This window comes from Salvelinus sp. IW2-2015, unplaced genomic scaffold (genome assembly GCF_002910315.2).
Source record: "Salvelinus sp. IW2-2015 unplaced genomic scaffold, ASM291031v2 Un_scaffold1068, whole genome shotgun sequence".
In the NCBI taxonomy this organism is placed as follows: domain Eukaryota; kingdom Metazoa; phylum Chordata; class Actinopteri; order Salmoniformes; family Salmonidae; genus Salvelinus; species Salvelinus sp. IW2-2015.
In genome coordinates, this window is record NW_019942714.1 from 65372 (window position 1) to 79459 (window position 14088).

The 14088-nt window shown below is 44.8% G+C and overlaps 1 protein-coding gene across 5 annotated transcripts; it reads left to right on the forward strand.

The window, feature by feature from the left end:
• The first annotated feature begins 773 nt into the window (after positions 1-773).
• klhdc10 (kelch domain containing 10) lies at positions 774-11576 on the forward strand. Of its 5 annotated transcripts, XM_024136994.2 has the most exons (10): positions 774-1009; positions 1922-2014; positions 4039-4260; positions 4400-4554; positions 6406-6554; positions 6645-6729; positions 6810-6876; positions 6960-7007; positions 10725-10864; positions 10946-11576. In XM_024136994.2, the coding sequence occupies exons 1-10, from the start codon at positions 916-918 to the stop codon at positions 11153-11155; spliced, it is 1263 nt and encodes a 420-aa protein (XP_023992762.1). In that variant the 5' UTR covers positions 774-915; the 3' UTR covers positions 11156-11576. The 5 variants fall into 5 exon arrangements, with proteins under 5 accessions (XP_023992762.1, XP_023992760.1, XP_023992761.1 ...); XM_024136992.2 differs by having other exon boundaries at positions 10725-11576; XM_024136996.2 differs by lacking the exon at positions 1922-2014 and having other exon boundaries at positions 777-1009.
• The last annotated feature ends 2512 nt before the right edge of the window (positions 11577-14088 follow it).

A 14088-nucleotide genomic window follows, 5' to 3' on the forward strand; every position in this document is an offset into this window, starting at 1 on the left:
TGAGAAGGAGAGTGCATAGATGCCAGAAGGAATACAACGTAGCTGCCATGAAAGTGAACAGAATTTAAGTGTGATCAGGGGTGTATTCATTCCGCCGATTCTTTTGAAAAACGTTTTTAAACGGAACTAAACGGGGGTAAACATACCTGAATTTGTCCAATAGAAACTCTCATTTGCAACTGATAGACTAATGATTACACCCCAGATCATCTAGATGCAGGCAAGAGTGTGCAAGGTGGTATTGAATGTGTCACTGTCTGTCAATGTGTCAGCTCAAAATTTGCTCTCAACCTGAGTTCACCTACGCTGTAGACTTTCATTGATAGGCTAGGTTGTAGTAACCTCAATATGGGTACAGGGAACATTTTAGTATCATGTAGTAGCCTAAAACTATCAATGTTACATGAACTGGGTTAATGGAATATAAATGACAGTCATCCAATATGCTGTAACAGAAATAGGCCATGCTCCCTCATCATAAACGGCACCGACCGCGACTGGTCGGGTAACCAGTAAGACTATCTGCGGCCATTGGCATCGGCTAATGGGGATCCTAATAAATTAAATATAATTCCTAATTCTATGTCCTCATATCTCTTTGGCTATCCATTATAAAGTAACTTCCAAAACGTCTGCTCTGTTAACCCTGACTACATTTACCACCCATCTGCTTGGAAGTTTGTTTGCAAACAGTTTATAACCCATTTCCCAACGTTTTAGAATACTGTAACTCTTGAATGCCTTCTCGATTATCTGATTGGCTGGAGCATTTCATCTGGCGTGGACGACGTTTCAAGTTGACGTGGATGCATGTCTAGCTAACTGGTGTTTCGTTTTTTTTGTCCTTATCACAGTTTGTTGCGACATCGTTTCAATCGATGAAAGTTTTTATTTACTGTTAGTTACCTTTTCAAAATGTCCTCTGTTGAAGATGGTGAATGTAGTAACGGCTTGTATCAACTCAACAAATTCGAGAAACTGTCGGGGAGGCCTCCCATCAGAGACTCAGGTTTGTAGCTAGCTGAACTGTTATTTTTCTATCTAYCTGCTATCCATGTAAAACTACCTAGCTAGAATTAGCTAGCTAGGTAAAGTAACTAACTGGCTGGCAATCTAAAAAAAACTAGTCAGCGTAATTGTTTAGGAAGGCAGATCTTCGAATTACACTATTAGAGACAGGCGATTAACTTTAGCTTTGACTTTAACCAAGTATTTTAGCCAGCTTGATACGGAAGTCAACTGTCATGCAAAGAAGACTGACTAATGGTGGGAAGCATACATTTTCCCTCTGTGCAATCCATTGCCAGTCATTTGTACTACTGACTTTGCTGAGTAGATATAAATGTATTTCCATAGGAAATATTGTAGTATTGACCATTCAGTGGCAACCACAGTTTTGAAACGACTCAAGTACTGATGTAAGGTAAGGTTGGAAAAGTATCTTTTGACTCGAGTCAAAGATACTCTAGGTTCTGAGGGGCTGGGTAGGGTCAGCCACTTATGTGGTAGCTGCACCACCAAGGCTGTGTGTCTCTCTCAAATCACATTTTATTGGTCACATACACATATTTAGCAGCTGTTATTGCGGGTGTAGTGAAATGCTTGTGTTCCTAGCTCCAACAGTGCTGTAGTGTTTAACAGTACACACACATCTAAAGTAGAATAATGGAATTAAGAAATATATAAATATTAGGGTACCTGTATGTCTTTGTCATACAACAATGGACAAGCCACTTGTCTAGCCTATTTGGTTAGACACTAAGCAGGCTTGAACTGAACTCCACCTAAAGCCTATGTTTGGGGTGGAATGTCGGTCTGTCTGCTTTTGTAATGTTTTTGTGGTTTTGTTCTCCGCTAATTGTGTCTGTGTGTGCACATGTCTGTATCATGGCTGGTGATTGTGGTTGGTGATGACTGGCAGGCTCTAAGAAGAGAGTAAGATGGCTTCAGGCTCGGCGGATCTTCTCCCCTTCGTGCCCCAACTTCCGCATCCCTAATAGGTTTCTGAGAGAAGGTGGGTAACCGTAACACCCGAGACTGCAGCCAAGACCACCTCTCTCTTCACCGACCAATACTAACGCAACTCTAGTGCCCTCAGACTCTGCTAAAGAATGAGGGATTCAATTTAAGCTGGCCCGGGTTGAACAGGGATAGCAGGGTGCGCCCTGCTAAAATTGAATAGTAATCAGCGCCACTTGGTCATCTTGTCAACAAGGCATCATGAAGCATTGTTCAGAAACATCTCTTTTCCATGAAATATATGTTTGAATTTTCAAACTAGGTTTCATTGGGAATGCAGATTAAGCATGCAGATTTATCAAGCGCAATCATTTTTGCATAGAAATACACAGATTCTTACATATTACCCCACATGCTTCACCTACTGTACGTCACTTTTGTTTTGAGCTGACTTTGCTGTCGGCCAGAACGGGGCAAGCACTTAATGTCCTATCTGCTCTCCCACCTCCTCTCTCACACTCCCTTGTCCAGTCTGCAGTGCTTCTCTTCTCCCTCCTCTCATTTCCCATGACTCAAGGAAATCCACTTGTACCACTCTGCTTCCTCCTCTCTTCCTATCAAAACAGCCTCTTCCTCTCCCTTGTAATGGTTCTCGGTCCACTCCACCTCTTCTCTTCCTTCCTTTCTCTTTTATCACTTTTATCCCTCTTAGCAAGAGTCTCTCTTACTATGATTGGCCCTGGTTCCTCCTTTCCTCTTCAGCTTTCTCTGTTGGACCCAGGGAGGCTTTCTCTCCCTCAGTGTCTCTCTGGGTTTGGATGTATGTTTGTCATGGAGTGTTCTGAGGTCTCGCTTTCTCTGTTCTATTTTTCGGTCATGTTGTTGCTCCTATAACGATTGTCATAATTGTTATAGGAAGCAATAGAKCTCCGTGCGCCTAGGAGAAGAAAAAAACGAATGGTTGCAATGATTACTTCACTGTACCGCTGCCCCTGAGTGCCATGGAGAATACACTGAGCGCAGATTCATGACCGTCATGCTTGCACCATTACTACAAAGAAAATTGCTTGTTACCTCAAATATTTTTCTTTGTGCTCCTACATTTTTCCTTGTAATTTTTTTTTTTTAAAGTAAAATTAGAAAGTCAGTGTAGAGCTCTTGACCTGTCCCTCCTATTTTCCCCAGTGTCTGAAAGTAGATCTATTTGATCTGTTATTCCACTAAAAMCATTCCTCTGGTGTTTTCAACAACAAAATATCTTGAGGCTCAATGATTCCATAGGGCTGTTTAGTCCTTTGCTGTTTACTCAAAGCTCATCATACTGATGCCTGGACATTTAATCCTTACACACAGTGAACTCGACCACCTCCACAGTGAAAATGTTACGAAGTATGTCAATAAGATATGGTTCATTATTAATTTAACATGCAGACTTTCTCCTAAGCCTGTCAWATAGGGAGTACTTTAACCACATGCTTGCTTATGTGATGGCTAGGCCTATTTATCTAGATTCTTAAATAATCAGAAATGTTTTAGCGTTTGCTTGTTGAAAGCTGTCTGCTTATGCAGCCATGTTCTTGGTAATCTGTGCAGCAGATTATATAATGGCTCTGGGTAGAAATCTGATGGAAACACGCTGGATTACTTCACTGCAGTTTATTATATTAATTTATGTCTCTAGATCAGCTGTCTGTGACACACAGCTGGGAAATAACAGACTAGGCCTACACATCTATGGCTCTTCAGCCCATGCAAATCATGTAGGGGCAGTCAAGTCAACAAGGGTAGGATACACGTTTTAGATTGAAATCTAGACAATGTTTCAGGCTCCATTCCAAATAACGGCCCCTTCTGCGCTTTTGTTCCTGCCCTCATGAATTTGGCTGGACTAAATAGGTGAAAACCATATGGCAGAAAGAGAAAAGGTGGCGCTATTGCTTAAAGTTATCGCAGAGATCCACAAAGGGCACTAAAGAAGTGCAAGAGGAAGGAAAATTCCCCTGTAACCCTGTCTCCTTCCCCCAACCTTGCTCCCTCTTCCATCCATGAAACCCCGCTCTTTACTCACCTCCCCCTCAGGTCACTGTGCCCCCCCGGCCCGCAGCGGGCACCGGTGTGTGGCAGACAATGCCAACCTATATGTGTTTGGAGGATACAACCCTGACTTTGAGGAGGCAGGTGGCTCGGAGAACGAGGACTACCCTCTTTTCAGGGAGCTGTGGAGGTTTCACTTCGCCACGGCTACCTGGCAACAGGTCCACACAGAGGGCTACATGCCCACCGAGCTGGCTTCCATGTCAGGTAAGGGAATAAGTTGAAGATTGTCTGTCCTTTTATGTACCCATCGATCCATTGCAAAATTAACTTGCTTAACCATTATTATCCGTTCCTGGTCAGACTGAGAACAGACTGTTGAACAGTTTTGTTCTGTGTGTCTCAGCTGTCTTACACAGCAACAATCTATTGGTGTTTGGGGGCACTGGGATTCCTTTTGGAGAAAGCAACGGGAACGACGTCCATGTCTGCAATGTTCACTACAAACGCTGGAAATTGCTCAACTGCCGAGGGAAGAAACCCAACCGAATCTACGGGCAGGTAAAGAGCTCTCATCTGTTCACCACCTGAGCTGTCCCACTAACACATTGTGTGGTCTGTGGAGAATTAACGGTTAGCTTTAAACCTGGGCTATGGCATTTTCCATTACTCCTACAGTGCATTCAGTAAGTATTCAGAACCATTTACTTAKWTTTTTTTTTTTAATGTTACAGCCTTATTCTAAAATTGATTAAATTGCTTTTTCCCCCTCTTTAATCTACACACAATGCCCTATAATGACAAAGCAAAAACAAGTTTAGTAATGTAAGCAAATTTATTACAAATACAAAACAAACATTTACATAAGTATTCAGACCCTTTACTCAGTACTTTGTTGATGAACCTTTGGCAGCGATTACAGCCTCCAGTCTTCTTGGGTATGACACTACAAGCTTGGCACACCTGTATTTGGGGAGTTTCTCCCATTCTTCTCTGCAGATCKTCTCAATCTCTGTCAGGTTGGATGGGGAGCGTCGCTGCACAGCTATTTTCAGGTCTCTCCAGAGATGTTCGATCGGGTTCAAGTCCGGGCTCTGGCTGGGCCACTCAAGGACATTCAGAGACTTGTCCCGATGCTACTCTTGCGTTGTCTAGGCTGTGTGCTTCGGGTTGTTGTACTGTTGGAAGGTGAACCTTCTCCCCAGTCTGAGTTCCTGAGCGCTCTAAAGCAGGTTTTCGTCAAGGATCTCAGTACTTTGCTCTTTATCTTTCCCTCGATCCTGACTACTCTCTCAGTCCCTGCTGCTGAAAAGCATCACGATGCTGCCACTAACTTGCTTCACTGTAGGGATGGTGCCATGTTACCTCCAGACGTGACGCTTGGCATTCAGGCCAAAGAGTTCAATCTTGATTTCATCAGACCAGAGAATCTTGTTTCTCATGGTCTGGGAGTCTTTAGGTGCCTTTTGGAAAACTCCAAGCGGGCACATGGGTTTTTACTGAGGGGTGGTTTCTGTCTGGCAACTCTACCATAAAGGCCTGCTTGGTGGAGTGCTGCAGAGATGGGAGAACCTTCCAGAAGGACAACCATCTCCACAGAGGAACTCTAGAGCTCTGTCAGTGACCATTCTCCCCAATTGCTCAGTTTGGCCGTGCGGCCAGCTCTAGAAAGAGTCTTGGTGATTCGAAACTTCTTCCATTTATGAATGATGGAGGCCACTGTCTTCTTGGGGACCTTCAATGCTGCAGAAATGTTTTGGTACCCTTCCACAGATCTGTGCCTCAACACAATCCTGTCTCGGAACTCTACGGACAATTCCTTCGACCGCATGGCTTGGTTTTTGCTCTGACATTCACTGTCAACTGTGGGACCTTAGATAGACAGGTGTGTGCCTTTCCAAATCATGTCCAATCAATTGAATTAACCACAGGTAGACTCCAATCAAGTTGTAGAAACATCTCAAGGATGATCAATGGAAACAGGATGCATCTGAACTCAATTTTGAGTCTCATAGCAAAGGGTCTGAATACTTACGTAAATAAGGTATTGATGTTTATTTTAATACATTTGCAAAGGAATTGAGAAACATATTTGCTTTGTCACTCTGGGGTATTGTGAGTGTAGATTGAGGATTTTTATTTAATCAATCTTAGGATAAGTCTGTAACGTAACAAAATGTGGAAAAAGTTAAGGGGTCTGAATACTTTCCGAATGCACTATATATGACTTCCTTCCTTTGTCTTTCCTAACCTCTGATCTGAAAAGATTCGCTCGGTCAAAATAAATAACTGACAATTATTTACATTGTTAGTATGACCTACTGTAACAAATCACTTAATTCTGAATCCCTTGGCTTGACAGTAAGGAAATTCCCCACAGCCATGCTCTCTCCCTCTCATTCCTCCTTCCAGGCCATGGCCATCATTAATGGCTATCTGTATGTGTTTGGAGGGACGACAGGCTACGTTTACAGCACAGACCTACACAGGCTGGACCTGACTACCAGGGAGTGGACACACCTCAAGCCCAACAACCCCCCTACAGACCTGCCAGAGGAAAGGTCAGTCACCCCTTATATACCTTTTAATCTTCCGGTAGTTACCACCCCCCCACACACACACACACACACACATCTTAATCTCTCTTTCAGGTACAGACATGAGGTGGCCCACGATGGACAGAGAATATACATCCTAGGAGGCGGGACTTCCTGGACATCATATTCCCTAGACAAAGTACAGTACAGGATGAGAGAATGATGGTTGTTTTACTGACATATTTTAACATGGGGGTTTACGTTCTGTTCCCCCCTCAGATACATGCCTACAACCTAGAGACTAACTCCTGGGAGGAGATCATCACGAAACCTCATGAAAAAATAGGTTGGTTGCATAAGGGTCTAATGTTGTTCATATACATATTACTGTGCACGCGTGTAAACTGATGTGTGTTCTGTTGTTGTCAGGGTATCCTGCAGCACGACGGTGTCACAGTTGTGTCCAGGTCAGGCAGGGTAAGAACTTTAGATCTGTTTACTAGGAATCAGCTCTGTGTCCAGGCTAGGGTTACTAGAATTTTCAGTAATATTGGTAATTTATGGTAACTTTGGTAATTTATACTTGATTAACTTGCAAAAATGATTTTAAATCCTATGTAGTGCCTTCAGAAACTATTCCCACCCCTTGACCTTTTTCCACATTTGACCTGTTACAGCCTAAATTTGTATTGGATTCGATTGAGATTTTGTTACTGGCCTACACACAATACCCCATAATGTCAAAGTGGAATTATGTGTTTTAGAAATTGTACAAATTAATTAACAATGAAAAGCTGAGATGTCTTTAGTCAATAAGTATTCAACTCCTTTGTTATGGCAACCCTAAATAAGTTCAGGAGTGAAAATGTGCTTAAGTCCCATATGCTGCATGTGTCAGCATATGGTCTCACAAGGGCTCTGAGGATCTCATCTCGGTACCTAATGGCAGTCAGGCTACCTCTGGCGAGCACATGGAGGGCTGTGCGGCCCCACAAAGAAACGCCACCCCACACCATGACTGACCCACCGCCAAACCGGTCATGCTGGAGGATGTTGCAGGCAGCAGAACGTTCTCACCACGGGCGTCTCCAGACTCTGTCACGTCTGTCACATGTGTCATGTGCTCAGTGTGAACTGCTGTTCATCTGTGAAGAGCACAGGGCGCCAGTGGCGAATTTGCCAATCTTGGTGTTCTCTGGCAATGCCAAACGTCCTGCACGGTGTTGGCTGTAAGCACAACCCCACCTGTGATGGTCGGCCCTCATGGAGTCTGTTTCCTGACTGTTTGAGCAGGACACATGCACATTTGTGGCCTGCTGGAGGTCATTTTGCAGGGGCGTCTGGCAGTGGCTCCTCCTGCTCAAAGGCGGAGGTAGCGGGTCCTGCTGCTGGGTTGTTGCCCTCCTACGCCTCCTCCACGTCTCCTGATGTATCTGCCTGTCTCCAGTAGGCGCCTCCATGCCTCTGGACACTACGCGTGACAGAACAGCAAACCTTCTTGCACAGCTCCGCATTGATGTGCCATCCTGGATGAGCGGCACTACCTGAGCCACTTGGTGTGGGTTGTAGACTCCGTCTCATGCTACCACTGAGAGTGAGAGCAACCGGCCAGCATTCAAAATCGGTACCAAAACATCCAGCCAGGAACTGAGAAGTGGTCGGGTGGTTCAACCTGCAGAACCACTCCTTTATTGGGGGTGTCTTACTAATTGCCTATAATTTCCACCTTTTGTCTATTCCATTTGCACAACAGCATGTGAAATTTATTGTCAATCAGTGTTGCTTCCTAAGTGGACAGTTTGATTTCACAGAAGTGTGATTGACTTGGAGTTACATTGTGTTGTTTAAGTGTTCCCTTTATTTTTTTGAGCAGTATAGTATATATTTTTATGTGTCCATATTGTGCATTTAGTTTCTAGGGGATAGCCCATGGTTCACGAGAAAATAGGCTAATGAAAAGCATCAAATCAATAATGGAATTTAAAATTAACTCAGCAACTCTGGACTTCAGAACTTCCACCAGTTTGGCACCAAAACATATACAATAAAGATGTATTGACAGTAAAATAAGTGTAAGAAAAAAAGTATATGTCATGCTGAAACCATGTTAAACACAATTGTATTCACTAAGTTGATGTTTTAAATTTAAGATAATGTTTTACAGCTTTGTCATTTTATTTTTAAATCTTATTTGATATACAATGAGTACCAAACATTAGGATTCAGAGGTCGAGACAGCATGTGCGGTAGAGAGTCAAACAGCAGGTCCGGGACCAGTAGCACGTCCGGTAAACAGGTCAGGGTTCCCTAGCCGCGGGCAGAACAGTTGAAACTGGAGCAGCAGCACGAACGGGTGGACTGGGGACAGCCAGGAGTCATCAGGCCAGGTAGTCCTGAGGCATGATCTTACGGCTCACATCCTCTGAGAGGGAGGGAGAGAGAATTAGTGGGAGCATACTTAAATTCTCACACGACACCAGATAAGATGGAGAATTACACCAGATATAACAGACTGACTCTAGTCCCCCGGCACACAAACTATTGCAGCCTAGATACTGGAGGCTGAGACGGGTGGGTCGGGGGACACTGTGGACCCACGCACAGGGCCAACCAGGCAGGATATAACCCCACCCACTTTACCAAAGCATAGCCCTCACACTACTAGAAGGATATCTACAGATCACCAACTTACTACCCTGAGACAAGGCTGAGTATCGCCCACGAAGATCTCCCCCACCGCACGAGCCAGAGGGGGCGCCAAACCAATGCTTCCCATAGCTGTCAAGTTGGCTGGATGTCCTTTGGGTGGTGGACCATTCTTTATACACACTGGAAACTGTTGAGTGTGAAAAACCCAGTAGCGTTGCAGTTCTTGACACAAACCGGTGCGCCTGGCACCTACTACCATACCCTGTTCAAACCGGTGCGCCTGGCACCTACTACCATACCCTGTTCAAACCGGTGCGCCTGGCACCTACTCCATACCCTGTTCAAACCGTTGCGGCCTGGCACCTACTACCATACCCTGTTCAAACCGGTGCGCCTGGCACCTACTACCATACCCGTTCAAACCGGTGCCGCTGGCACCTACTACCATACCCTGTTCAAACCGGTGCGCCTGGCACCTATACCATACCCTGTCAAACCGGTGCGCCTGGCACCTACTACCATACCCTGTTCAAACCGGTGCGCCGGCACCTACTACCATACCCTGTTCAAACCGGTGCGCCTGGCACCTACTACCATACCCTGTTCAAACCGTGTGCCTGGCACTACTACCATACCCTGTTCAAAACCGGTGCGCCTGGCACCTACTACCATACCCGTCAAACCGTGTGCGCCTGGCACCTACCATTACCCTGTTCAAACCGGTGCGCCTGGCACCTATACCATACCCTGTTCAAACCGGTGCGCCTGGCACCTACTACCATACCCTGTTCAAACCCGGTGCGCCTGGCACCTACTACCATACCCTGTTCAACCGGTGCGCTCACCTCACTACCATACCCTGTTCAAACCGGTGCGCCTGGCACCTACTACCATACCCTGTTCAAACCGGTGCGCCTGGCACCTACTACCATACCCTGTTCAAACCGGTGCGCCTTGGCAACCTACTACCATACCCTTTCAAACCGGTGCGCCTGGCACCTACTACCATACCCTGTTCAAACCGGTGCGCCTGGCACCTACTACCATACCCTGTTCAAACCGGTGCGCCTGGCACCTACTACCATACCCTGTTCAAAGGCACTTAAATCTTTTGTCTTGCCCGTTCACTCTGAATGGCGTGCGCACACACACACACACACACACACAATCCATCTCAAGGCTTAAAAATCCTTCTTTAACCTGTCTCCTCTTCATCTACACTGATTGAAGTYGATTTAACAGGTGACATCAATAAGGGATCATAGCTTTCACCTGGTCAGTGTGTCATGATAGAGCAGATGTCTGAATGTTTTGTACACTCAGTGTATTTTACATGTGATAAGGCCACACAGAGTGCCAGAAATAATTGCATAAATGTGATAATCTGAAGTACACATGATAAAGTTCCATAAAATCCTTAAGTTACCTAATTCTGGTAGTTTACTGGTAAACTTTGAAAGTTACCAATAACATACTGTCCCTTTGCCACCCTAGTCTAGGCTATGGACTGGGAGTCAGTGTTCATCTCTCTGTCTCCCCCCTCAGAGGTGTTTCTATGTGGGGGTTACAACGGGGAGCTGATCCTAGCTGACCTGTGGAAGATCAACCTGCAGACCTTCCAGTGGACCAAGCTACCCACCGTCATGCCTGAGCCTGCTTACTTCCACTGTGCTGCAGTCACACCGGTCAGTACATCGCACACGCGCACACTTTTCTGGATGTACGATTTTCAATCACGTCTCTCTCTCCTCCCTGTCCTCTCCCAGGCTGGCTGTATGTATGTGCATGGTGGAGTGGTGAACATGTCAGAGAACAGGAGGACTGGGTCTCTGTACAAGGTGTGGCTAGTGGTGCCCAGTCTGCTGGAGCTGACCTGGGAGAGGCTGCTCAAGGCCTTCCCTCGCCTGGCCCAGCTCTCCTCCCTGCAGCTACTCAGCCTGGGCCTCACACACACCCTCATCCAGCGCATCAAGTAGACCACCAGGCCCTCACGGCTGACGTGGGAACAGGTCAAAGCAAGGACAGCGGTGAAGGCCAACGGATTGTGGATGGAACTGAGTTGACTCCCTTTCCTGCCAGAGGGAGGAAAGGGAGCAGAGGGACTGAATGGCCAATGGAACAATGAACAGGTGTGTTGGCATGTCTGGGAATGGACTGAGGGAAGAGAACTGACGTCAGGTCATCCTCAAACATACATTGGATGCCATTTTAAAAAATTAAGTTTTTAATGTGTGCACTTTGACTGACTTTGAAATCCCAAGTGGAATGTTTGAGATTTGTGTTGGAGTCCCTGGGACCTGGTGTATTTCAGGGATTGTTTGCCTTCATATTTCATTAGCCATGGCTTAACTAGGAGAGTGGAGTTTTAGTAGAAATTGGAGTTCACTGAATGCTACTTATTTCATCCTTTTATATGTTTGCATGCAGCTGACCACACTAATCATACCCGTTGTCTTGAGTATTGTTTCAAGGCACTCCAAAGGGCTCTACAATCTACGCAAAAGATCTGCAACGTAGCCGATGGAGGTTAGTTTGCTTAGCTCTCTACGTAGTTCTACGTCTTTTTTTTTTTTGTGCGGCTGAATTTTTAGAACGTGACGCAAACGTAGCTCCGTAGACTGAAAACCACTATGGAGAGCCCTTAACTCTACTCATTATTCCTCCCACCACACACATGCTGTTCAAAAGGGAATAGCGGAAACTTCCAACTCAGTGGTGGTTTATTTCCTTATTAATGCCTAAAAGGACTTTTTTATTTTGTTTATTTATTTTTTGGTCTCTTTGATACTGTGATGTATAGGTTCCTGAGGGAGACAGACCGGGTACATGATGCTGATAAACATGGTGTCTTGTTGTTTTCTGTAAGGAAGCCCACTGGTAAAGAAGCAGCTGCTGCTATGTCTACTGACCGGTCTAATACGAATAGGTCTCATTTAGCAGGCTGGTGGGGCAAGGCATTGATTTAGGACAGACAGGGCAAATCTTGTTCTGTATAGTTCACCTCTTGAGCCAGTGTGACTATGTGAACCCCCTGTGACAGCACTGTGATTCTCTAGAACCTGAGTCTTACAGCTTCCGGTCTTAGACACACTGATCACACACACAGAGGGGGCTGTGTGAAACTGTACTGTAGCACCAAAGTGAAAACAAGAACACGCCATTTATTTCATTTAGTACCTTTTCAGATCATTTTTTCCAGTGTCACAACTGTATTGGTTGTGTAGAGTTCTCTCCTTTTACCATGCATGTGTCCCTGAAGCATGCCTTTTAACTTTACTCCTAGTCACTGAAAACATGGAAATGTCCATATAGCACTCCACCAGTCTCCGTTCCCCCATGCTTTACTAATATGAGCCATTGACTCGCTCATCTTTTAATGTTGTCCTCCTTCCACCTATTCTGTTTACTGACCTTTGGTCAAACCATTCTGTCCATTACCGTTCTCTTTTTATTTGGGTTTCTGAATGTCGATCACGCATAGTGAACCCTTAACTTGTGAATTTGGTTGGACAGACTATGTATAGACTTATTTGGTATGGTGCAGCCCAATATGGTGACCGGAGTGTGGGTGTGTCGAAAGGAGTGGGTGTATGGAAAGTCAATCAGCTAATTGGGCAGATTTGTTGCCACTCGACCGTTTTGCCTGTCAGTTTAAGCCAGTGGGAATGACTAGTACACCCGGTCTTGTATTGCTCCAGCACTACACGGCTGACTCAAATAACCAAATTATCATTTGTTGAATCAGCTGTGTAGCGCTGGGGCAAAAACCACAACGTGCACCTCTTGGAGTCCCCAGGAAACTCTGGTGTAACCTATAGCAGAGCACTACCTTTCCACACACCCACTACTATCCTTTTGACATGCCCACTCACCCATACTCTGGGCGTCATATTGGGCTGCAGCTACCCCCTTCTGCATTTATCCTATTTTTGCTTTTTAAAGATGTGCACCAGTGTCTTCAGGTCATTTTAACATTAAACCAAACTGGAGATGTATCTGGTGGAAAAACCAATGAAATCACGACTCTGCCTTTTAAACTTTTAAACAATGTTGGGTTTAATTTTCTTTCTTTAATATCCCACACATTTCCCCTGTCAGTTAGACTGATAGAATGTAACTCACCTGGCACCTCTGGTCCTCCTTTTCTATACTATAGTTTCTGCACAGAATACAGGTGCTCAGTCTGAAATCAATGCCAATCCTCTAGCCCCCTGGCTACTACTTGTAGATCTGGAAGACTAGGTTTGGCTTCTGACATGTTTCTTACACCCACTCAAATCTTTTAGGCTCATGAGAAGTATCAAGGGATAGTGCCTAAGGGTTGATTTTGGACTGGGAAATTTGCCTTTGCTATAACTCTACTTTTTGGGAAACTGTGGGCTTCTGTATGAGACACTGCACCCAGTGGTCTGTATTGTTTTGTTGGTAATCTATGGAAGTAATAGATTTTGGAACTCCATGTCAACCTGTGAATGTAGTCACTTTACACACGCTGTACTGAATGTGGATGGACAAACTGAACCTGACTCTGCACAATTAAAGGCAATCATGATGACGCTGTCATGACTCCATTAGGTTTTTTAATTTAATTGTTTGAATCAATAAATGTACTGTAAGCACTTTTTTTTTTAACTTTGTTTGACTGGTGTATTATTTGGCCTGAAAATCCAGGTACTATGTATTTGATTTAACTGACTCCCTTTCAAACAAAACTTATTTTGGCTTTGTATTATACTGAACAAAAATATCAATGCAACATGTAAAGTGTTGGTCCCATGTTTCATCAGCTGAAATAAAAGATCCCAGAAATGTTCCATTAGCACAAAAAGCGTATTTCTCTCATGTTGTGCACAAATTTGTTTACATCCCTGTTAGTGAGCATTTCTCCTTTGCCAAGATATTCCATCCA